The sequence below is a fragment of the Drosophila elegans genome, unplaced genomic scaffold, assembly GCF_018152505.1.
Source record: "Drosophila elegans isolate 14027-0461.03 unplaced genomic scaffold, ASM1815250v1 contig_183, whole genome shotgun sequence".
Taxonomy (NCBI): Eukaryota; Metazoa; Arthropoda; class Insecta; order Diptera; family Drosophilidae; genus Drosophila; species Drosophila elegans.
In genome coordinates this window covers 12250295-12274946 of record NW_024545550.1, presented here as the reverse complement: position 1 = coordinate 12274946, position 24652 = coordinate 12250295, and the positions used below count along the sequence as shown (strand labels likewise).

Sequence of the window (24652 nt, the reverse complement as noted above, 5' to 3'; positions counted from 1 at the left end):
CGTCCCGTGTGCGTGGGCCAGTATCTGTGTGTACACGAAAGGACTTTTAGCGATGGAGAAATGTAGGGAAATGGGTTGGGGATTGGGGATTGCGGATCGGGTATGGGGAATGGGGAATGGGGAACGGCAACGGCAGCAGCTTAATTTAAATGTCACCTGCACTAAACAAATACGCTAAAAGGGTGGCTATCAAGGGAAGGGGGTGGACAAACAGAGTATGATATTGTTAGTGACACTCTTTCAGCATTAAGTGTGTACATGACAAGCGCACACAAACAGCATTACATGAGGCCAAGTCCCGGGGAATGCACTTCAAAAGCCACTTAACACATCGACCAACCAACCGGGTAGGCAAACAAGCTCACAAATACGTTAGTATGGGATACCCTGATTGATAAGTTTATTTTATAGATTATATACACGTTAAAAGGGTCAGAAAAGCCAAGGGAGCAGTTAGTCTATTGGACATTTTTAATGTAAAAATATTTAATAAGCGATTAGTCATGACAAAATGTTTTTCTTTCTTTAAAAAGCTTTTTGCTGGCTTAAAGTTTCTAAAACATTAAAGATATAAAACCAAATTCAACAAGCAAAAACCAAACAGCACAGAAAATTAGACATTAAAAAAGCTGTAGAACTCAAATCTTACTCCAAAAAAAAAGCTTGAATCTAAATAAGCATTATAAGAAACCATTAGGATTGACACTGGCATATCCATTTTCTCCACTTCCTGCAGCTGCTTAAATATTTGCATTGAATGAAATTAAAATAAACAAAGTGCCTTTTGACAGGACTTCAGCCAGCTCTCCATTTCCATCATCATTATCGCAGCCAGAAATCATAATGATGCCAATAAAAATAAATAATTGACAAGTCGGCAAACTGTGCGGCGATGACACTGCCCATTTGGCTAAGCAGAAATGCCAAAGTGCTTAGCAGTGGGTGGTATTTACAGATTGGGGGGTGGAGGGTGGAGGGTGGAGGGTGTAGGGCTTATATAGTATTATGGCAGGACGATGTCCTTTTCTCTGCGTGTGGGTAATGGGCCGCGTCTCGCGTCCCATATCATTATGCATCATTAAGTTGATGGTCTCCCCAGCATCGAGACACTTCGATTTTATGGCTGTGGCATATGGATGGCAGTCCCTTTGCCAACTGCTCCGCCATTGCTATTAACCACATATTACTCATCGAACAATGTGCTTGTGGCCCAGGCCCCTTGTTGAATTGCCCATAGTTTTATGTGCCCAACTACAATGAGGGTAATATTTTGATGGGTTTTGTATTGGTCTGGGTGCTTAGAACTTGGCGACTGACTTCAGAAAATGTCTGGCTTACAGGGGGAAAAATATGGTATTCAACATTCGCTTAAAATTAATTTATATATATTCCGTAATATCTCTGACCTAAACTTTGCTTCCAACAAGTCTTTGTATATTTCTTGATAAAATTCAAATTATAAAAGACGAGAAATTTATTTCGTTAACCACCTTAAAGGCAAATTTAATGGCATTCTTGTCTGTACAAATTTAAGTGATTGCAAGGCACGTTCTTGTGTCAGTTTCATAACTTGGGAAGCCAGTACACAACATAAGCCATATTTGACGCAACCTGTAAAGTGAAAATATTAGCCTTCCTGCGACTGGCTGACGTAAGTCCTTGCGTCATTGCATTAAGGATTCTCGACTGTACTCCGTTGTTTGCCTTCGTCGCGCTGCTTCTTCCTGCTGTTTCTGTTTCTGCTTCAGTTTTTGTTTCTGTTTGCCTTGCCCGTTTGTTTGTTTGTTTGTTTGCCATAAGTTACCCATTGGCTGGCATCAACTTTTGGCACATTTGTTTGACAAATTGTTTTGTTTTTTGGCCCCGCCGACGTCACTCGGTAATCGATATGTGAGCGTGCAAGGATACAGGATACCCACACCTCAATTCTCGGTTCTCAGTTCTCTGTTCTCGGTTCTTGGTTCTCAGTTGTCCCCAGCAACCAGTTTTTCGCGAGCTTATGCTGTCAGCAAAATAAACATAAATATGTATATGCGGGGGTATATAAGCTGGGAGTGTTTGCTTTATATACAATTGACTAAAATTTCAATTTCTTTCTCTGCTTTCTTTTCAGGTGAGTTTCAGTTGTGAGACACTTTGGCTTCGGCTTCGGCTTTCGCTTTGGCTTTGGCTTTGCCTTTGCCCGACGGGTTGTAAAATCAAAGTACGTACTTCGACACTCCTCCAAATAGCACAATGGAAACAGTGGAAAAGCGGGTGGTAGCTGAAATCAATAAAGTCGAACGTATCCGGCTGATAGCTGTTTAATGTTTACAATATGTCTCTATCTGCCCTCTGCCACTGCTTGGGCCATGACTTTGACTTTACCTTGGGGCACAACTGGGGAATTGACTTCTTCTTCAGAGGCATCCTGCTATGCAAAACGCTTCGATAATGCCAAGCGTTATGGCCAGCTGCATTCTGCAGTTGTTATGATAGCCCGGTGTGTACACACATTCCCTGGGAGTGTTGTGCGGAATTGTGTGTGGAATATGGCAGGGGAGTCGCACTCCTAATGCCAAACAATTTAGTGCAGTGTCGACGCCCCGGCTGGAAAAGGTATCCTCCATTATCCGATTTGCATTTAGGTGAATGCGCTCAAATGTGCAATTCAATTTGAGCAAACTCCTTCCCAAACAAACAAGGCAGCAATGCACTGCAAGAAAAATATGGTCTCTATCGTCAAATGACTTTGTAGAGTTATTAAAAATATCTAAATAGATCTAAAATTGTTAAAGCTATTTTGTTCTATGTTTCCTGCTGTACCTATTAATATATATCATCTTTGAGTAATTTACTTCAAATCTTGAAATTTAAACTTCATGAAATGGAACTCCTTTCTTTTTTTCCTTTTTATCAATTTAAATATAGTCAACTTTATAAGTAAATTTAAAATATTTTTTATCCATTTTGGAAAATAAACATTTTAAAATTCTCTTTTAATGTTATTAAAAAGTAGCAACCTTAAATTCATGATTTGTTAAATACTCAAGTTAACCCTTATTTGATTTAGATTAATTTCCCCAAACTTAGAAGCACTTTTCTCTCAGTGCTTTTTGGGCGCAAACCGAGGACATGAGTTCGGCATGCAGTTAACCAGAAAAGCAGCGCAGAAAGCAGCTTAGCCCGCCTGTGAACCGGAGGAGACCGCTTGCCGGGGTCGACTTAGCGCATAAAAAATTCAAAGTCAGTGAAACGCAGCTTAAGCTGTTTTTTACACAGCCAAGCCAGCGAAAACACACAAAGAGGGGCGCACAAAATCGGGATAAACACACATGTACAACACAGATGTTGGCGGATGATGTTGATGTGCTGGAGGTTTGGTGTTCGGGTTCGGGTTCGGGTTCTGGTTTTCAGGGGCGGGAAAGGGGGAAAATCCCACGGATGGGCGAATGGCAAACGGATGGGGAAGCTGCAGCATAAGCAAAGTAGATTAAACACCGCAAAGCAGTAAGCGCCCAATGAGTCGACAGTGGCCAGTGTAAATACCAGCGAAATGTTGCTTTTTTTTTGGGGGGGCCAAAAGCAAAGCAGCAAAGCATAGCGCAAAGCCGACAAAGCGTGCTTAAAAATGTCCAAAAGCAAACCAGGTCGCCCTTTGCTGGCTGTCCAACTGATGGAATCTGCTCTTGGCCCAATCCCTGTGGCTCACGGAGTTTAAATATTTAGCAACAGTTTTCGGTGAAAAGTTTTTGGGGGGAACGGGCAAAGTTATGGGACACATGATATACGCTTGATATTTCTGGCCCTTTTGGGACGAGCTGTAAGCTGTAATAACGTAATTAAGTGGCTCACTTGTTGAGAGTTTGCAGTGACTGGGTTCCATTTTTTGGTAACTGTAACTACATCGGAGACGAAGCCAAAACCAACCAGATGCAGTAATAATGAAATATCACAAACTTTCTAATGAGTTGTGGCAAATATTTGTAGTAAAAACTGAAACTTTCCACAAGCACGAAAAACAGATTACTATTAGAATTGTTTACAATTTAAATATTTTCTGACATTCCCTTAATATATGCCACTAATTAATTTTAAAAAGTTCAGTTTTGAAAGTGAAATATGTTTAAAAGTAAAGTTATATCGAATTTATAAATTGTTTGTTGGCGTACTGTTTACTTATAAATGACGTTTGTTAGAAAAATCTTAAAGTTGAAATTCCCATTTGTTATTTCTACTCAAATTATACTCAAATGAGCAACTTTTTGTCAACAAGGATTTTATGAATAATTAAAATTTTTATTATTTCTGTCATTGTAGTTATAATTAAATTCAATATCTATACATTTTAGATTTAATATATTATTCTTTTCTTTATGATTTTCAATTTGCTTCTCCTTTTGCCATATGAAACCCCATATTAATAATTAATATCCAATTTTATTTAAATGCATCGAATGCACACAACCACTAAGTGCCAAATACGAATTGTTTTAAAGTGAACTTACATTGTACTTTTAAGTTATTGCGAATTAAAATTTAGTTTCCAAATTTATTAAGGAGCTTCGCAAGAGCAGTTTTAATTGCTTTTATTGATGGCCCCAAGATATGCAAATTCATTTAAACATTTCCCAGTGCCTGTCACACAGATTGCATATTAAATATGCATTAACCGCAGTTCACTTTGTGCCTTTCCTTGCTGCTTGGAAAACCATCGTATATCCGCAGGAAACTCCTTCCCAATGCGGCCCCAATTTGTGTGCTACACTTTTCTCCGCTCGGTAATGTGTTAAATTTTCACAGTTGAATTTGTGTCTGTGTGCTGAGTAAATTTGAATTTGATTGAAAAGCGTGCGACAGCGCTTCGATCCTTTTACCTGCTGATGACGGGAGGGGTTAGCTCTTACCTTTCGCTGTGAAACCAAACCACCCAGCAACGTCGGCCACCCACATTTGTCGAAGTTTAGATAACGTTGCGCATCATTTGGCGCCCAGGCTTGACTGCTTACTTTGCCACGATGTGGTGCGCCTTTGCTTGTCAAATGGTTTTGTATAGATTTTCCCCCATAGCCTCCCCCCATTTCCCCGCGCTTTTCCTCACTTTTTTCTCCGTGCACATCTATGTGCCAGGGGTTTTTGTGACAGCTTGTTAGACGTATCCTGGCAGTTGCAGGAAAAGCGGAACAGCAATGGCTCGAACTGAATGGAGCATTGTGTCCTGACGACGATGAATGTAAGCGATTTATTTTATGATTTATTGCGTATACTTATTGTGTATGCTGTCCAAAGACTCACATTTACTATACACTATACCCGCACACACACACACACAAATTTATCAGTGCTTCATTGTTAACACTTGCAAATCGAGCGGGATTTGCAGATCCTTTCCTTTTCCGCAGGAGCAGCATTTAAAAATTTCAATTCCATCAAGTGTCAAATTAGTGGGGATTCTTAATTTAAGCAGCCATTCCACGTCAAGTCCTTCTTTTGTTCTTTTGTTCTTTTTTATGTGTTTTTTTTTGTTTCTTTTTTGTTTGCTACCCAGCTCTGTTCATAAATAAAACATGCGACTGCCACTCAATTAGGGCGTAAGTCCGGGTCCGAAACGGATTCGGATTCGAACTCGGAGCCCAGTCCAAATGACAAGCCCCAACTTACAAATCAAAAAATGTATAAAACATGCAATTTGTTTGCCAAAAGTCATGCGTAAAGTGGTCCCTTTTCAGGCCCTTTTCCAGATCTTCCCAGGATGCGGACTTGGTCCTTCCACTTCAAAATGAAACTGTTGCCTGTTAGCCTTAGCTACGTAGTGTTAGTGTTATTGTTACCTAAGCCTTGGCAAAAGTTGGTAAATGAAGTGCCGAAAGTTGCTTGTCCAGACAAAAGTGAAACCGATGCAAAGTTAGCAGCATTTTGTCTTGCTTTGACTCACTCAACCTGGGTGTGATGTTATTTCGATATGGTATCCATCACAACCTCCTTGAGTGAGCGATAGCAGGACAGAGTATCCACAAATCTAACTGACACGTATGAAACTTATCAAGAAGGTCAAGAAAAAAATACAAAATATATAATATGAGAGATAAATTGTGTAACCCATGAACTAAGCTCCTAAGAATGTGCATTTAATTAAAAGTAGGGAAAATTATACAATGGCAAGTGTTAAATTAATTTTACAAAATCATCATTAACATTATATAAGCAATTTTCAGTTAAATTTAATGCATAAAGGAAACCAACATCTTAAAATATTTAGAGAAACATGCCATACAACCTAAGAATTCAGAGGCCGCGAGCAAAATTCAGCAGCATGTCAATTTAATAATGCTTAATGGCAAGAATCATTTTGGGCAATAAATTTATAAGTGCATATGGCACTGGCAGGCGTAGGCATACCATTTGATATAGCCAACCTCCTCCGGAGGAACTCGAAGGCTTCTTCCACTCCTGTACCTGGATTTCCTACCCTGGGGGCGAAAAATTGAAAGGGCTGGCATGGTGGCAGCTTCTTGTGGCAAATATTTACCTTTTGGGGCCTTTGGGGCATCCCGCATGTGTCGGTCGTCTGTCTGGTTGCGAGCTCTCTATGAGAAAATAACATTTGCAATTTAAAGCACTTGAGACTTGTCACCGGGAAGTGGCTTGGATATCTATCTGGGTGGCTGGGTATAGGCATGTGTGTTCGGAGACTCTGTCAATTTCCAAACATCTCTGGCTAATGGCAAATTTCCATTTATTACTCGCTGTCTCGTACTTTTTTCGTTATTACTCCTGTGGCCAAATTGCGATTATTTATTAATTAAATTTGTTATGACAACACAAGATGCAAAGTCATTTGTTTTTCCCTCTGCGCTCTGCGTGTGGCTTTTTGTGGCTTTCGGGCAAAATCTGCTGGGGGAAAACCACGTAAAACCGGACAGTCTGTCCGGGCTATTATTTCAAGACTTAGTCGGGCGGTGGTTGGCCTGCCTTTTAAGCTATTTTATTGAGTTTTCCACTCCCACTCGGTGTCAAAAAACCCTTTTTGGCCCTTCACACACACACACACACATCGCATACGGAAAGGCTTACATTTTTAATGTTGAGCAGACGGTTAAGCATAATTATGTTTGTCGATGGGGCGGAGCTGAGATTTTCCAAACAGGTGTACAAAAGTGAAATGAGCTACCCCGGAAAATCAGGGCAGGCTTTCAAGAGCTCGATAAAGTTTCGCTGCTGGCTTTAAATTAACCCCGATTTGGTGGCTCTCTGGCTGTTATATCCTGAGTAAACCAACTTGAGCTCGACACTTATGAGACATGCTGCTCCTGCCACTTTGCACTTTCGGTGAAATTTCCAGCCGGCAGCACTTTTCCAGCTCGTGTCGAAAGTGCGTCCAGCTGAGCTTTTGGATATTTATGAAAACCCTCGCAACGAGAGTTATGTAATTGACTCGATGTATCCTCTGTATATTAGAAATTTCAAGGCGTTTGAAGGCGAAGCAAAGTTTTCCCGCGACGACAAGGAAAAATGGCCAAAAATAAAAGATTTCGTTTTTTCCAAGCGTTTTAATTTGTGCGAAATTAAGCAAAAAATAAACTCATTTTGCTAGCTGCAGCAGCAGCAGCAGCACAAACATGGCGAAACTTTTTCGATAGCTGTCTGACAACAAAGCGAAAATCTAAAAAAAAAAACTCTAACAAAAAAAAGAAGAAAGCTGGAAAAACTTTCAGCGGAAGTTGATGGCAGGAAAACTCGAGTAAAATGTGCACGAAATTGTCTCTGCGCGGAAGAAAAATCTATGCGATTGAGGAGAAATTGCAAAATTCAATGCCCGCAGCAGCCGTCTGAGCCTCCGGCTTTTTCCATTACGGCATATTTATTCCGGGTACGGGTACGGCCACGCCCCCCCGTCCACCTGACCGCCCCCGCTATTTTGGCCATGACTTAGTGCCGACTTCTCATGCAAAGCTTTTCCCGACTGCCGACGGTGATTTAGTTGTTAGCCTGCGGACAGACATTTCATAGCTCGGTGTGCTCAATTCAATCAATTGCCATCGACAGACGACAGACTGCGAGGATACCTCTTATATCCTGGCTTGTCCTGTCCCGGTGCAATTTTAATCAAAATTCGCATGTGTGTGTCGGCTGATATATTGCGAATGCGGCTGCCTTCAGTTGTCACGGGTTGGCGTAATGGCGACATTGGCGGAGATGAACAGGAAAATAGGGACAAGGATTTGCTTGCGGTGATAATATCAAAGGCTTGCGAACAAGTTCTGCCTTTTTATTACCGCACTTGATATTTAGCCAAGCCGGGCATTTCAAATTTATTTGAATATCACTTAAATCTTCTTAAATTTCTTTAAGTCCTCGATGAAACAGCAATGCAGAAAGTTCGAGTAACATTTCTTTACTCACCATATTTATTATTTGTCTTTTCTTGACTTTTTGGGCTTGGTAAAAATCATTCTGAGAACCCAGAAAATATCTAATATTATCTTACAGTAAAAGTAACAAACTGAGTCAATGAAGAGGTTTCTGTAAGTTTTCCCATTATCTATAATATCTAAGTTCAATGGCATCGTAAAGAAGACGTCAATGCTTGTAGTGTAACGATAAGAAACATTATGAAATCATAAATTATAAATTGCATTAACGGGAATGAAATAAATTCAAAGAAATAACTACTGATAATAGCGTACATGTGGGTAATAATGATATCAAAAACCTAAAAATGATTTTTTTCATTACAAATTGTTAAAGTAGATTATATTAAAATGTCTTCTCACTTTACTTTTTTTGCTTAAAAGTAACCCTAATGAAGTGTGTTTAAATGTTTCAAAAACGTTTTTTAATTTATTTTTTAAGGGTTGTGTGTCAAGAATAGCATTCTCAGTGCCCAAAGTATTAGGTGAAAAATGGTATTGCTGTTTGGCCAGCAGGAAAGACTCGGGCAACGCAGCCAAATGATTTTCTTTTGTTATTCACAGGCCATAGAGAGTGAGTTCCAACCATTTGGCTAATTGTTCAGTTTGTTTTACGTGTAAGGCTACAAATTGGCCGAAGCACACGTTTTCCCAGACGACCAGGTAGTCGCACTCCCCTTCCCGAAACCCTAGTGCACGTACCGCTTTTCCGTACTGCTCCGTACTGCCCCGGCAACCCCCGGAAAAGCGGCGGAAAACATCCTGCCGCCTGTCGGTCTCATAATAATTTAAATGCTGGGCACACAGAGTGACATGGCAAAGACAAACAGAGGTCAAGCTGCGTCAGTGGGGCTGTTGCAACTGCAAATGGCTACGTGACCGGATGCACTGCAGCGGTTTGCATTTAAATCCAAAGGCGGCAGCAACAGAATTAGCACGACAAAGGGTCGCCAGAGTCGGAGTGTCCCAACAAACCCAACAAACGGGGGATTAGACTGTTTGGTGGCAGAACGGGGTACGGCTTGAGTTAATTTACCCTGGCAACAAGCAACAAGCTCTGCGCAAATAGCAAACGACAAACGGTCTCCATAGCCATAGTCAAGCCCCAGACCATTCCGCTCCCTTGCCATTCCAAATCCGAATCCAAAAGGCTTGTGCCCGGCAGATCAACAGCCGAGCAAACAAATGGCGTTGCAATTGAGCACGTTTTTGTCGAGCGATGGAAATGAACTGCGACACGGTGATTCAGTTTGGAGTCGACATAGAAGAGTCAGAGTTCGGGCTTAAGTTTTAGCCGGTCCGAGGTCCCTTGTCCATGTGGCAGGTCAAGTGGCATGTGGCATGTGACATGTGGCATGCGCCAGTTGACAGTACGTGCGCCCAAAGATGTTTTCGTAGGTTGTGTGTGTGTGCCTCTAAGTAAGTAAGCCGGTTGCCGAAAGATGAGTGGAGGCTGAACTACGCTGAGTCCTTGGATTTCATTCCAATGAAAAATCAAGAAGTAATAAAGACAGTTTTGAAGAAAAGTTTCGCATCTTGAAGCCCTTTACATCATATAGATACAAATTGGTAGTTTGTAGAAAGAAAGTTTCGCATCTTGGACTTCTTAACATCTTATAGATACAAATGTGTAGATTATAGGGTATTTCTAAGTATTTAATGAAGTTTAATAAGGAAGAATGAGTAATACAAAATAATGAGTAATACAGAATAACAAGTAATAATGAATAATAAATTTATATTCATAAAATGTAGTTTAAAAATTCAAATTTTATTATGGTTAAGGATGTATACTAGCTTAATTTTATATCCCTTAATTGTCAATTCATTGAGGAAAATATTTTCTATTGTAATGAAACCATATTTCTAATATCTAATATCTGGATAGCCATATTTGTTTATTTGCTATGACATTTGTATGTTTCCTGTCCCGCTCACCAATAACGAAAAGCTATTTTTGATGTCTAGCAATCTGCCTGTCCCTTGGCTTAATGGCTCGAAAAAATGTAATTGGAAACGAGGCGGTTTAACAGAGAGAAGGGACGAAACAAGGCTGTGCAATTTAAGTGAACCGATCACTTGGGCTGCAAGTGGCTAAATGCCTCAATGCATATTGGAGAACAACACGCACCTAGGGAATCCTGGCCATAAAGCTAAACGGGGTGGGGGAAAAGCGAAAAAAATAGCCTGGCAAATTGGGAAGGAGAAAGCATACGGCAGAAAGGCAAGCTAGGTCGTGGGTAAACCGCAAAAAAGGATCAACTTTCGGTCCGGTTTTTTTTCTACGTTAGTTAACAGCAGTAGACGGGTCCAGGGTGCGGTGTGTTGGGCATAAAAGAAACATAACTAATTTGCATAAAATGTGGAAACACGGCAGCAGCAGCACACAGATATCTCAGTTTGCCCGGAACGAAGGGAAGAGCAAACTTTGTGGACGGAAATCGGGCAAAGTCGCCAGTGGAGAGTTGTCCCCAAAAGCCAGAATCCACTGCGGTTTCCTTCCATCCAAGTTGCCAGGTACTCTGTAGTGTTGTGTGTGTGTGTGTTTGCCAAACTTTGCGCTGAATTTGCAAAATACTAAACTAAGTGAAAACCACCAAAGTCCGGCCCGCCCATGTCTTTAAGTGAGCGAAACTTTTAGCATGACAAAGTGAAAGTGGAGTGTGTGTGGGTGGGTTGGTGAAAGTTGGCACTGGCCACCATATTAGCGGTTAGCTTAATATTCCAAGACAAGACAAAGACACGGGCCCTACAAGATATGCACAGTAAAAATAGGAGTGATATATTAAAACGAAAGTCTTAAGTCGAATAGGGCTGTGTTTTGTTTAAATTTGTTTGTTTATAGATCTCACCAGAGTCCAATTTAGATTTATTATATATTTTAAAACTCTTTCGTTTGACACAAGCCTTGGGTTTTGAAATCAATTTTAAAGGTGTCTTAGAAAAAGCAACAATATATTTTGAGTACGGAAGACCTATGTTAGTGATTCCGAATAACTAAAGTAGATTTTTCACTGCATACTTTTACGAAGTGATTGCGAAACTCCAGTGATTTCTGTTGCAGCCCCGATAATATTCATTTACAATGCAAGTTTCAGGCTTAAAATGCTTAAATAACAAACTGATCCTCAATTTTCTTTCTGTGTGTGTGTGGGAAACTTTCTCCGGCGCTTCAGATTATGCAAAAGAGTGGGGAACCCTTACAAAGTGGAATATCTTAGCATGCTGATATCATGTTTCCCTGTCTTCCCTGTCTTTTGCAGCCTGGTCAACCAGACGATGCCCAATGCCTCGAAGGTCCGGGTGCTGGTGCGCCGAGCCCTGAATGTTTGGGAGAACAACTCGAAGCTGACTTTCCGCGAGGTCTACAGCGACCAGGCCGACATACAGATACTCTTTGCACGGTGCGTATACTCAATGTTCTCAAGGGAGGATTGGAAAGCACAGTAGGTGGGGAGATCATAAAAAGCGAGTCTTTAGTGCCATAAACAAACGCACATAAAATTGCACTTAAAACCAGGCGAACGATAAATAAGCCAAGCATTAAATCCATGAAACGATGGCGATGATGAAATGCCACCGATGACAAAGTCGATGGGCATGTGAGGAGCTCTCGACTCAGGACTCTGGACTCTGGAGCCAGTTCGAATCAAAGAGTTTATGTCGGAGCTGCTTGTTTTTAGATAAGCTGTGAATATGATTTCCCCCTGGCCGTGCTCGTAACTCGTAACTCTCGGAAAACACCGAACTTATCCGGCATCTCTGCGCCATTTCCCTTTTGCAGGCTCGGCCACGGCGATGGCTATAAATTCGATGGACCTGGTCAGGTGCTGGCCCACGCCTTCTATCCCGGCGAGGACCGTGGCGGAGATGCCCACTTCGATGCGGACGAGACCTGGAACTTCGATGGCAATTCCGACGACAGACACGGTAGGTGTACATGTGGGTAAAAGTGTGGATGTTAGTGCAGTTCATCAACGCAGTTGGCCATGCCAACTTTTGAGGTGAATTACTTGCATCAGATTGAATTATAGTCCCGCGACGCAAACTAGGCGTGGCAATTTTGGATATGCAGTCGGGAAATAGTATAGTATGCACCAAAGCATAAAAGATTCTAAAAACTATTTAGTATAAAAATCTCGAGGCATTCGTCAAATTATTTCATTTATTTATATACATTTTTTTTAGTTAAGGAACAGGTCAGCAATATGAAACGCTAAAATAGATTACGTCAAATTTTCTTGGGCTTATAGGTTAATTACAAATTTCTAAAACTAGAAATTTTAAGATAAAAAAAAATTGAGATAAAACAAATATGTTAAACATGAAGAAGCGAAGTTCTATTCTTCTTTTAAACAGAATTTCATGAAAGTTTTAAAAACTGTAACAATAATAAACTTTTTTAACAAAGGGGGAAATATTAATGCTTCAAAGTAAAAAAAAAGAAATTTTAAAATAAGAAATCAATAAAAAAAGGCCTTTTTTATTGTCAAAAATATTTTTAGTGCTTTGGTAAAATTTTGTATTACCATTTTTTAGATATTTATTTGTTTTTTTTTTTGTTGTTTTTTGGCCCAAAAACTCTAAATATTTTTGGTATGTGGAGGGCATGAAAACCCGAAACCACACGCGAGCAAAACCAATAAATGCTCCATACGTTGCGGTGGGGATTGGGTCGGGATGCGAAGAAGGCCAAAAATTCGGAGCCCAGGAGAGGAGACCATGACTGGCGACGCATTGCCTGCAGTCGACCGCTTGCCTTTTGTAATTTAGCACAATAAATCGTCAGTCTAGAGTCCAGAGTCCGTAGTCCAGACCCCGTGAGGCACCAAGAACGCCAGCGAACGGCAAACAGTGCTTCGGCATTTTTAATGGTTTTTAATGCCAATAAAAAATTGTCAGCATGACGCGTGACGTTGGCAGCCATTTTAAAATGTTGCAAGCGTCGCCATTTTTATGCCACTTACAATGTCGTCAAGGCGACGAGCCCGTCTTAACCCCCCCCTTTTTGACCCGCCATTAACCAGTCAGCGTATTTATGTTGCATTCCGTGTCCTGTCGTTGCAGGAACCAATTTTCTGAACGTGGCCCTGCACGAACTGGGTCACTCGCTGGGTCTGGGCCACTCCTCGAACTCGGATGCGATCATGTTCCCGTGGTACCAGAACAACGAGGTGGACGGCAACCTGCCCGACGACGACCGCCTTGGCATCCAGGAGCTGTACGGCTCCAAGGAGAAGACCTGGGGACCCTATAGGCCGCGCACCACGCCCTCGACCACCACCACAACTACTACGATGCGAACGCTGATCTTTAAGCCGGAGAAACCCGTCTACAGACCCAGGCAAAATCCCAACAGTAATCCGAATAAGGAACGGGATTGGGCCAGGGAGCGCCACGAGCAGGAGCGGAGGCTTAAGGAGCGTGAGCGCCAGGAGCAGGAGCGGAGGCTCAAGGAGCGTGAGCGCCAGGAGCAGGAGCGACAGGAGCAGGACAATCGCCGACGTGAACGGGAGCGGCTGGAGCGGGAGCGGGCGCGTCAGGAGTGGGAGCTTGCGAATCGGGAGCGGAATGGCTACCGCCAACCAGTAACCGCCCCAACAAGAACCACTGCGAGAACCACAACCCGGCCTTATGCCACTGGAGGGCACCGGCAGAGCCACCACCACAACAACAACAACAAGCCACGCAAACTCAAGCCGAACACCTGCATGACCTACTACGATGCCATCTCAATGTTCCGCAACGAACTGTTCATCTTCCGAGGACCGGTAAGATCCCTTTTGTCCTAAAAACCTCTTTCAAAATATTACATATATCATCTCCTTTCATAGTACCTTTGGCGCATTGGAGCCTCGGGCTTGTACCCTGGCTATCCCACGGAAACCAGGAGGCACTGGTCTGCTCTACCCGTGAACCTCACCAACGTGGATGCCGTATATGAAAACAAAAAGCGACAAATTGTCTTTTTCATTGGTAAGTAAACAAAATATATCCTTAAGTGGAAATTGTGGTCATAAAGCTTAAATAAATTGAATTGGACTATAAATACATATTTTAATCTGAAAGCCGACAGTTTTTAAATGTTTAACATAACAATATTAATCAAAAAATACATGCTGAACTATTTAAAGACATTATTTTTATTAGAATAGGAACCCTTTATTTTTTCATTTAAGTGCCAGAAACTGACTAGACTTTAATTATTAAAAAATAAAAATTATTTAAAAACCTTTCCAAATATTATTAATATTATTTTTTGAGAATTTATTGTAACGAAAACCCTTCTTGTTTCCATTTAATTATACCCTTGCAGAGGGTATTATAATTTCAGTCAGAAGTTTGCAACGCAGTGAAGGAGACGTTTCCGACCCTATAAAGTATATATATTCTTGATCAGCATCACTAGTAGAGTCGATCTAGCCATGTCCGTCTGTCCGTCCGTCTGTCCGTCCGTCTGTCCGTCTGTCCGTCTGTCCGTCTGTCCGTCCGTTTATATGCAAACTAGTCTCTCAGTTTTAAAGCTATCTACATGAAACTTTCCCAAAAGTTGTCTTTCTATTGCAGGTAGTATATAAGTCGGAACGAGCCGGATCGGACGACTATAGCATATAGCTCCCATAGGAACAATCGGAAAAATAATTGAAAAAAAATTATAACTTTGCTGTTTTTTAATTTTTTGTTTAGTTCTTCGACATATAGCAATGGTTAAATATTTCAGAATTATGGTTTAAATTTCATCAAAATCGGACGACTATAGCATATAGCTCCCATAGGAACAATCGGAAAAATAATTGAAAAAAAATTATAACTTTGCTGTTTTTTAATTTTTTGTTTTGTTCTTCGACATAAAGCAATGGTTAAATATTTCAGAATTATGGTTAAAATTTCATCAAAATCGGACGACTATAGCATATAGCTCCCATAGGAACAATCAGAAAAATAATTTAAAAAAAATTATAACTTTGCTGTTTTTTAATTTTTTGTTTAGTTCTTCGACATATAGCAATGGTTAAATATTTCAGAATTATGGTTTAAATTTCATCAAAATCGGACGACTATATCATATAGCTCCCATACAAATATTAAAAATATATAAAAGAACAATCAAATAATTAAGCTGCAAATCGTCATAGCTTCAATGTTTTTAAACATATACGCAAGTAAATCATAATTTTAATGTTTTCAAAAATATTTAATTCTTGCGATAGCTGCAAGGGTATATGAACTTCGGCTTGCCGAAGTTTGCTTTCTTTCTTGTTTTTATTAAGATTTTAAAATATTTGACATTACATTTTAAATAATGTAGTCTGACTTTTTATTTTAAAAAGAACTCTTTGTGCTTCCATTATATTTTAATAAACTAACTAAATTGGGATTATTCAAAACTAAACATTTTTTAATCCTTAAACAATCACTTTTTAAACATTTTAATGTAATGTAATGTAGCCTGAACTATTTTTAAAATTAAATGTATTAAACTTTACATTTTTTAAATACCTTTTCAAATAATTGATTCGGGACTTTTTTAGAATTTATGTGTATTATAAGAAGAAATATTTTTACGATAATGGACACAATTATACAAAACACTGTTCCTATTGAGTTTCAAGACGAATTGCCACTCTAACCGAATTCTTTATTTGCATATTCTCCCCACAGGACGTGAGTATTATGTGTTCAACTCGGTGACCTTGCTGCCTGGCTACCCGAAGCCGCTGGCCAGCCTGGGTCTGCCGCCCACACTGACCCACATCGACGCCTCCTTCGTGTGGGGCCACAACAATCGCACCTACCTGACCAGCGGCACTCTGTACTGGCGCATCGATGACTACACCGGCCAGGTGGAGCTGGACTATCCGCGCGACATGGCCATCTGGTCGGGGGTGGGCTACAACATCGATGCGGCCTTCCAGTACACCGACGGCAAGACGTACTTCTTCAAGAACCTGGGCTACTGGGAGTTCAACGACGACCTCATGAAGGTGGCCCATGCCAGGCCCAAATTGTCGTCGCGGAAGTGGATGCAGTGCGTTCGGAGTGAAAACGAGGTGGACGATGAGCAGCGATGGACGGCGTCGTTGGTTTCGGGGGAAAGCGAGGGCGATAGCAGCGAGGAAACGGGGAGGAGTGGAGCCACGCAGCAAGGGATCAGGATCAGCCTCCTGATCCTGCTGCCGATCCTCCTGATTGCCACCACCATCTGGCGGAGTTAAGATTGGATGGAGGTCTTAGGCTAAGCGATCTCTAGCATTAAGAACCACGGTTCGCCTCGTATTTTTCATAAAGTAAAAGATTTAGTAATGACACATAAAGATCTGTTCTGGTTTTAGTTTTTCCAGATTTGGTTCAATATGAAAATATTGAGTATTAAACGATGTGCAATCAGGAAAAATTGAATTTTAAATCCTATTGCAAATTCTATACAATCTTAAAACTGTTCGAAAATGTAAAAAAAAAATGTTTTTTTAATACCATAAAAACCAGAGCAGATCTAATAGGATCTATATGGCAGAGCGCAACTGTGTGACAGTCTGGCGCTTAAATGCCCCCAAAGACGACACCGAGCGGCCTTTCCTTAGATTTAAGGCAAATAAATCAACACCCAAGTGAGAGTCGCAAACAGATAAAAGGATCTAGGACTCGCCACTGGCTGATTTATTCATGGACACTTGCCAATTGTGCACACTGGCGCCATCTATTGGACAGATAGCAGGGCTGTTTTACCAGATATATATATACCATATACATATATAAGATAAATATTCAAGATTATACAGTAACTATTAGTATACTTGATGTGGGAATAAATAATATTTTAAGTACGTACATACAGGAAGCGTCGAAAATTCAATGTTGAAATTCGAAACCACAACTGCCTTATAAATAAGTATAGCATTGCTTTTTATTCATGTTTTGACGACCCTTTCTAATTATTTATATGTAAATGTGATATTATCATAAATTCAGCGCGATTGTAAACGAAAAATAAACTGAGCGAAAACGAAAATCTTACATTTTGGTTAGTTTCTAGTTGATTTTACATAAGATACTTAAGCTGCAAACTATCTTTTTATATACTTTTTTACAGAAAATAAAATAAATAAATACAATTAAAACAATAAGTTGCGTTTAGCAATATTATACCCTTGCAGAGGGTATTAGAATTTCAGCCAGAAGTCGACTAGCCAAATCCGTCTGTATGTCCGTCCGTCCGTTTCAGTTTTAAAGCTATCTATATGGAACAACGGAACATTAAAAAAGAGGTTTAAATCGGCCCGAAATTACAAACCAAGTTTTAAACGCAGATTTTTAGAGAACTAAGCCAGAACACTTTTAAGATATACCACTGCGGAATTGGATGCTTGAATGAAAAGTTATGGACTTAGAACTGTAGACTTTTGGTGCCATTTCTGTAATGCTAATTTTCAGAAATTAAATAAGGAGTTTTATCGAAAAAATAACATTTCAATATTTTCAAACCAAATTTAAATGCAGATTTTTAGAGGCTTAAGTCACAAATCTTTAGAGATATACCACTTTGACATCAGATACCTGAGAGAAAAGTTATGGATTTAAAACGGCATGTTTTTGCTCACTTTTCTGCACAGACCATTTTTTCGGAGATTTAGAAAGGGGTTACATCATGAAATTTGCAAAAAATCGGCTTGAAATTTCAAACCAAGTTTAATTCGCAGATGTTTAGAGAACTAAACCAGAAGACTTTTAAGATATACCACTGCGAAATTGGATACTTGAAAGAAAAGTTATGGACTTAGAACTGTAGGCTTTTGGTGCCATTTCTGTAATGCTATTTTTCAGAAATTAATTAAGGAGTTATATCGTAAAAATAACAACTTAATATTTTCAAATAAAATTTAAAAGCAGATTTTTAGAGACTTAAGCCACGAATCTTAAGAGATATACCACTTTGTCATCAGATGCCTGAGAGAAAAGTTATGGATTTAAAACTGCACGTTTTTGCTCTCTTTTCTGCACAGTCGCTTTTTTCGGAGATTTAGAAAGGGGTTACATCATGAAATTTTCAAAAAATCGGCCCAAAATTACAAACCAAGTTTTAAACGCAGATTTTTAGAGAACTAAGCCAAAAGACTTTTAAGATATACCACTTCGAAACTTTGACATCAGATCCCTGAATAAAAAGTTATGGATTCAGAACTGCAGGTTTTTGGTCACTTTGGTCACTAATCTGTAACTCCTTAATAAGTTTCTGTAAAATAGTATTACCGAAATGTTTTCAAACGACATAAGTTCGCGTGAAATTATGTTGTTTTAAAACGGCGGAAACAAGTTGTTAAGTCGTCCCTTAAAAACCATTGTTTTTAGTAACTGTTTTAAATACCAATGTTCAAAAGCAAACTTGTTACTGGGCCATACCATTATTTATTTGAGAGACTTAACAAAAAACCAATTTTAATAGCACAGCTGAGGGATTGTCGAAAAAACCCCAAAAATATATCTACCAACCATAATTCTACGACCCTGATGTACACAAATTTGACATTACCATGATGACGGAGCTAAAAAATAACACTTAAATGGGAACCCTCTTCGATATAAATGTGTCGTATATGTTTTATCGCACAACAAAAACAAACAAATGTATCATTAGCGATAATATCGTTATCTCAGCGTTTAGACAAGGCTGAAGGAAATCTGAAAAGTTAGTGTGCTGATAAAAATGCCGGGTGAAACAGGTGCAAGTTTTAGAGCGTTCTTTAATATATCGGATATCGAATAATATATTATAAATGTGGCATGTCCAATTCCTGCCGGTTCATCTTTGTGCCAGCGTTAGATCCCCACCGATCGTAATGGTATAGTTATGATTACATCGCTGCTAATGGCCGCCGCGGACTTTATCTTATCGCCGTGCATTAGCTGCCGTTTGACACAAGGTGTTAATTTAGTGTAACAGTCACCAGAGCAGCTGGTTCGGCTACAATGGCTATAGTGTGAGATCTCTCAGTCGCTCGGTTGTTTCGACCTGGGTATCGATGCGGTTTGACTGTCATTAGGTTATGCGTCACCATGCCTCACAGCCGTGACGTTCGCGAAGTTCCACAGTTCCATCGTCCCCAGAGACACACACAGAGCCAGAACCAGAACAATACCCAAAATCGGCGATTCCACGGCAAGTCGGTGACAGTCGCGCGCCCACAGTCAAAGCCAGCGGTTCAACACTCGATTTTCGCGAGGAGGCGGCATATATCACGTATAATATCGCATATAATATATGCACATAGGTACATTCATATGCATATATGTGTATATAGAACAGCTAATATTAAATTAAAGACAATTGTGAGTAGAGGTCGCGACAACGTAAAGCTAGACCCGTGCGGTTGCTTTTAAGCCCCAGTGCAAGACAACCTGATATCTGGGTTTACGAGCACTTGTCAACTGATTGGTGATCCCGGTATCTTTCGTTGCTATCGGACCGGTGTGTTCTTGATTTCCCAAGCTAATTACCATTTAATATATTAGATTGTGTGCCTTTTGTTTAAGAACAAGTAAATCCAATCGTAGACAAGATCAGTGAACCCCACTGATAAGCTATATCTATTTGATTGACTTTGTGTCTTCTTATCCGTGTTTGTTATTCAATATTTATGACTGTGTTTAAGCCGGTACTATTATTATAATCCTTGCATTGGTTGATAATCCATACAGATAAGGTGATTCTTGCTGATAAGCAATATTTTACTTTGACATTCCGACTTAAGATTGTCATTAAATTATTTGCTATTTTATGACTGTGACCAATTGGAAATCCTTCGGCGGTTTAGATCTCCCCTTAAGTGGCAGATATGTTAATCTAATCGAAAACAACGCCCAAGACCATGTCGAACTCCAGTGACGAAGAGTGGGTGGCCATATGGCATGGGTACTATCTAATCGAACCAAAAAAGACACCAGTTACTGTCATAACTAGCCGGAAATGGGGGGGCCAAAAGCGACCGGTTGACTAATCGCACATGGAAAAATTTCAATAAATCAAACCTATGCTTTGCATCGAACAGGTGGTGATAAGGGGAGCCTAGTCGCAAGTGGAAAGTAGCCATGTCAGACGAGCATTCGAATGCCATACGCAGCCTGAGTCCAGAGTTGGCCAAAAAGGCGCACGACGAGCTGGCCGAAGTTCCGGAGAGGATCGATGAGGACATCGAAACGCTGCGCACCTGGATCTCCAAGCAGCCGCATCTGAAGGCCAGACAGGATGCCCAGTTCCTGGTGGCCTTTCTGCGCGGCTGCAAATACAGTCTGGAGAAGACCAAGCTGAAGTTGGACAACTTCTATGCCATGAGGGGAGCCGTGCCGGAGCTCTACAAGAATCGCCTTGTGGGCGAGAAGCAACTGAGCATTCTGGAAACAGGGTGAGTTGTTGTAGCTATGGGTCCGTAGTTTAGACATAAACAATTCCCTTTGTATTACAGCTGTCTGCTTCGATTGCCACAGCCCTTGAAACCAGATGGACCTCGCATCCACATCTCCCGCTACGGCCAGTACGACTCCAAGAAGTACACCATTGCCGAGGTCGTCCAGGTGAACACCATGATCGGTGAGATTCAGATACGCGAGGACGACAATGCCATGATATCCGGCTTTTTGGAGATCATCGATATGAAGGGCGTTGGGGCAGGTCACTTGTTCCAGTTCGACGCTGTGCTGGTGAAGAAACTGGCCGTTCTGGGTGACAAGGCCTATCCCTACAGGCCCAAGGGCTTCCACTTTGTCAATGCTCCCGCCAGCGCCGAGAGGTTTATGTCCATTGCAAAGAGTCTGATGAGTGAGAAGATACGGAAGCGGGTGAGTTTCTCATACATCTACATTGGGGTGGTCAAAAAAAAAAGAAAACAGAGCTCTCATCATTGAATATAGTAGTTTTTAATAAACAAAAAAACCTATTCGAAAACCAAAAAAAAGGTATTTCAAATTTAAGGCGTTGCAAAATGGTCTCAAAGTTTCCATTAAAAGTACTCATTCGATTCGTAGCCAGTCCGAATTTTGTATAAACCTATCTCGCACTTTGTCAACTTATTAATCTCACTTAAATTAAAGTCAAAATACGTTGACTTCGTTATTAACTCAAATACTTTTCCATCCAAGTCTACGCCACCAGGATTAAAAAAAAATTGCTGATCAAAAACAACAGTGCGTATGAGTGATAAACTTTGAAATTAATATGCAGACCCTAAAATGCATTATTTTTTCAACAAATTTTTCGGGAATGCCTGAAATGCATCAAATCACACCCTATATATGAATTAGAGGAAGACCTTAAAATATTAATACATATTTGGACCACTCTTATATACATAAAATAATGAAAATATTTGATAATCAATGTTAATTTGTTAGTTCCACATACACTCCAAACTGGAGAGCCTCTACAACTATGTGCCCAAGGAGTGCCTGCCAGCCGAATATGGTGGCAGCAATGGAACCGTCCAAGATGTGGTCAGCACATGGAGGACAAAGCTTCTGGACTACAAGCCATTCTTCGAGGAGGAGGTGTCCTATGGCACCGACGAGAAGCTGAGACGAGGACAACCCGTCAATGCCGAATTCCTGTTTGGCATCGAAGGCTCCTTTAGGAAACTGGATATCGACTAACATAGAAAGATTTCATAGCAGATAGTAATTTTTAATCTTTAACTTTGTACAAATGCAATCAGAACGAAACTAAATAACTAAAATGAGGAAAAACAACTACAAACGTGTTATCTCAGAACATACAAGGTGGCCTAGACTCCTCTGAATCGCCAAAAGTAAACAAGTCTTTAGAGCTTTGCCTGCTTTGCTTTCATATTGATAAAGGCTAGTCCCTCGTCATGGTAGGGATTGGTGGCTTCTCTGACACGATCCAACCACTTGGCCACCTTGGGGAACTTTTTCTCATCCACTTTATATTGGCAGATCTCTGAAATTTCATAATTAGTATACAGTTCCTTAAAGATTCTCCAATTTACTTGAACCCACTCAGTTGATTGATTTCAGAAGCGCCCACGAGATCAGCCACCGTCATATGCTGTCCCACCAGAAAGTCCTTTTCCAGCCAAATGAGTTCCAGAAGACCCAGATTCGTCTCCACGCCCTCGATCAGCTCTTGAATTCTTTCAGGCTTGGGTTTGGCTGCCAGTCCATTGATGGGAAACAGCCAGGCATCGCGGAAGAACATGGAGCAGGCCAGTCGGATATTGAGGTGCTGCCACTCCAGGAACTCATCCACGCGGGCACGGGCCTCCAGTGACTTCGGGTAAAGCTTTTCATCCAACTGGCCTTTGTCAGCGAGATAACTACAAGGGGGCAATGTGCGACATGAATGGAAGAAGCAATTCGAAAATACGTGGATCCCTCACCGTATGATGGCTATCGTTTCGGCCAAATGGAAATCACCATCCACTATGGCCGGCACCTTCTGGAAGCGATTGATCTTCTTGTACTCATCGGTCAGTTGCTCAACTAAATAAAGCATAAATTAGCCGGCGAAGCATAAACATTCTATGTACTTTCACTCACATTTACGGAGGGCAATGGGGCAATATTCAATGGGCTTATTGCCCAATTTTAGAGCTAACCACAAGCCACGGGCAGTTGGGGACAACAAATCGTAATAGAATCTAATTGACTTGGACATGGCGGTCAATTGTTCTGGTCTTCAATTCAAACCGGCTACTAAAGAAATCGCTCCCAGCTGAGAAAAGCGAAAATAAACAAAGCTCTGGTGCAAAGATCAATAGCGCCACATTGCAGCACTGGTTGGCACATTATGGTTGTCTCGCTCTAGGGGGTCCATTTAAAGGGGGGTTCCTAACTTAAGAACTTCAAAAATACAGAAAGCATATCATATAAATTATGCATTTATGTTACAATTATTCTCTACAAATGATTTATTTTTACAAATACTTTATTAGCTTTTCAGTTCAAGATTTCAATTATGTAATTGTTTAATTTTAACAATTAAAATTTAACACAATAAACACAAAACAAGGCACAAACTGGTTACAGTGATATCTTAAAAATTTAATAAATGCAAAAACAAAATCGAGAGTCCTCTTGATTGTAATTGAAAAACTAATTTTTGGCACTGGCTGCCCGTTTGGCGACCTTATACAGGAAGCTATGGGCCTCATCGTGGTAGGGATTGGTGGTCTCTCGGACGCGTTCCAGCCATTTGGCCACCTTGGGGAATTGCTTTTCGTTTACATTGTACTGGCACAGCTCTATAAAGGGAAAATCGTTAAGGCTATAGGTTAAAAAGTTTTAAGCAAAGACTTACTCATCTGAGTGATTTCCGATGCGCCAAAGATATCCGCCACAGTGAGTTTATCTCCGACTAGGAAGTCCTTCTCCAGCCAGAGGCGTTCCAAAAGACCCAGGTTGTCTTCCACATCCTTAATTAGCTTTTTAACAACCTCCGGTTTTGGGGCAGGAGCCAATCCCTTGGCCGGTAAGAGCCAGACTTTGCTAAAGAACGTGGCACAGGTCAGACGAACATTGAAGTGCTGCCATTCCAGGAACTCATCCACACGGGCACGATCCTCCAGAGACTTTGGATACAGCTGCTCGCTGAAGAAACCCTTGTCCGCCAGATAACTAAAACATATAGTAGTATGGTAATTCAGAAACTATCCAGAAATTGAGAAGAAATCTTACCGCACTATGGAGACACTTTCTCCCAGCTGAAATTTACCATCCACAATGGCCGGCACCTTTTGGAACCGATTGATGTTTCGATATTCGTCGGTCAATTGCTCCTCTGGCAGAAATAATTCATCAGCCGGCTTTATTATTTACCTATTTTTGTTTACTCTTACGTTTGCGCAGGGCCACCGGGCAATCTTCAAAGGGAGTCTTGCTCAGTTTCATGCCAATCCATAGGGCGCGGGATGGCTGCGACAGAAAATCATAATAGTACTTAATTGCCTTTGACATTTTGTCTAATTATTTTGTCAGCAGAACTAGAATAATAAGGTAAACACAAAAATAATACAGTTCAGATCAGATGGAGTGTCAGAAAGCTTGGAGAAAAAGCTCTCTACTGGTCCAAAGTTCAACTTCGTCGTTTTTCAACACTGCATGTGAAAGTATATAGTTGTCCCGCTCTTTCAAGAATTTCAATTGGGCGGGTAAAAATATGAATTCAAACTTAGGCATTTTAAATGTGATGGCTAGAATTACCCTTGACAATTTAAATTCAATGCTTTAACATAGAGCATTTGACATATTGATACGGT

General features: G+C 40.6%; 4 protein-coding genes across 7 annotated transcripts in view; 2 read left to right on the top strand and 2 right to left on the bottom strand.

Annotated features, from left to right (window-relative positions):
* The window catches only part of LOC108141324 (matrix metalloproteinase-2), a 77169-nt gene extending 59657 nt beyond the window's left edge, over positions 1-17512 (top strand). For both annotated transcript variants that reach the window (XM_017264602.2, XM_017264603.2), the window contains 5 exons: positions 11654-11794; positions 12175-12320; positions 13458-14161; positions 14225-14366; positions 16053-17512. In XM_017264602.2, coding sequence (XP_017120091.1) covers positions 11654-11794; positions 12175-12320; positions 13458-14161; positions 14225-14366; positions 16053-16606 — 1687 coding nt within the window. In that variant the 3' untranslated portion in view covers positions 16607-17512. The remainder of the gene's footprint in view (positions 1-11653; positions 11795-12174; positions 12321-13457; positions 14162-14224; positions 14367-16052) is intronic.
* Positions 17513-19544: 2032 nt separating this feature from the next.
* Positions 19545-22124, top strand: LOC108141325 (retinol-binding protein pinta). 3 transcript variants are annotated; one of them, XM_017264604.2, is made up of 4 exons: positions 19545-19657; positions 20435-20788; positions 20849-21221; positions 21774-22124. In XM_017264604.2, exons 2-4 carry the CDS (start codon positions 20475-20477, stop codon positions 22026-22028), a joined length of 942 nt encoding a protein of 313 aa, XP_017120093.1. In that variant the 5' UTR covers positions 19545-19657; positions 20435-20474; the 3' UTR covers positions 22029-22124. The 3 variants fall into 3 exon arrangements, with proteins under 3 accessions (XP_017120093.1, XP_017120094.1, XP_017120095.1); XM_017264605.2 differs by having other exon boundaries at positions 19545-19715; XM_017264606.2 differs by lacking the exon at positions 19545-19657 and adding an exon at positions 20070-20089.
* Positions 22039-23125, bottom strand: LOC108141326 (glutathione S-transferase theta-1). The gene is made up of 4 exons (XM_017264608.2): positions 22935-23125; positions 22775-22877; positions 22395-22711; positions 22039-22335 (listed from the first exon to the last, which is right to left on the bottom strand). Exons 1-4 carry the CDS (start codon positions 23050-23052, stop codon positions 22196-22198), a joined length of 678 nt encoding a protein of 225 aa, XP_017120097.1. The 5' UTR covers positions 23053-23125; the 3' UTR covers positions 22039-22195.
* A 179-nt stretch (positions 23126-23304) lies between these two features.
* On the bottom strand, positions 23305-24442 carry LOC108141283 (glutathione S-transferase theta-1). Its single transcript, XM_017264551.1, has 4 exons — positions 24233-24442; positions 24072-24174; positions 23695-24011; positions 23305-23638 (listed from the first exon to the last, which is right to left on the bottom strand). The coding sequence occupies exons 1-4, from the start codon at positions 24348-24350 to the stop codon at positions 23490-23492; spliced, it is 687 nt and encodes a 228-aa protein (XP_017120040.1). The 5' UTR covers positions 24351-24442; the 3' UTR covers positions 23305-23489.
* Positions 24443-24652: the final 210 nt, after the last annotated feature.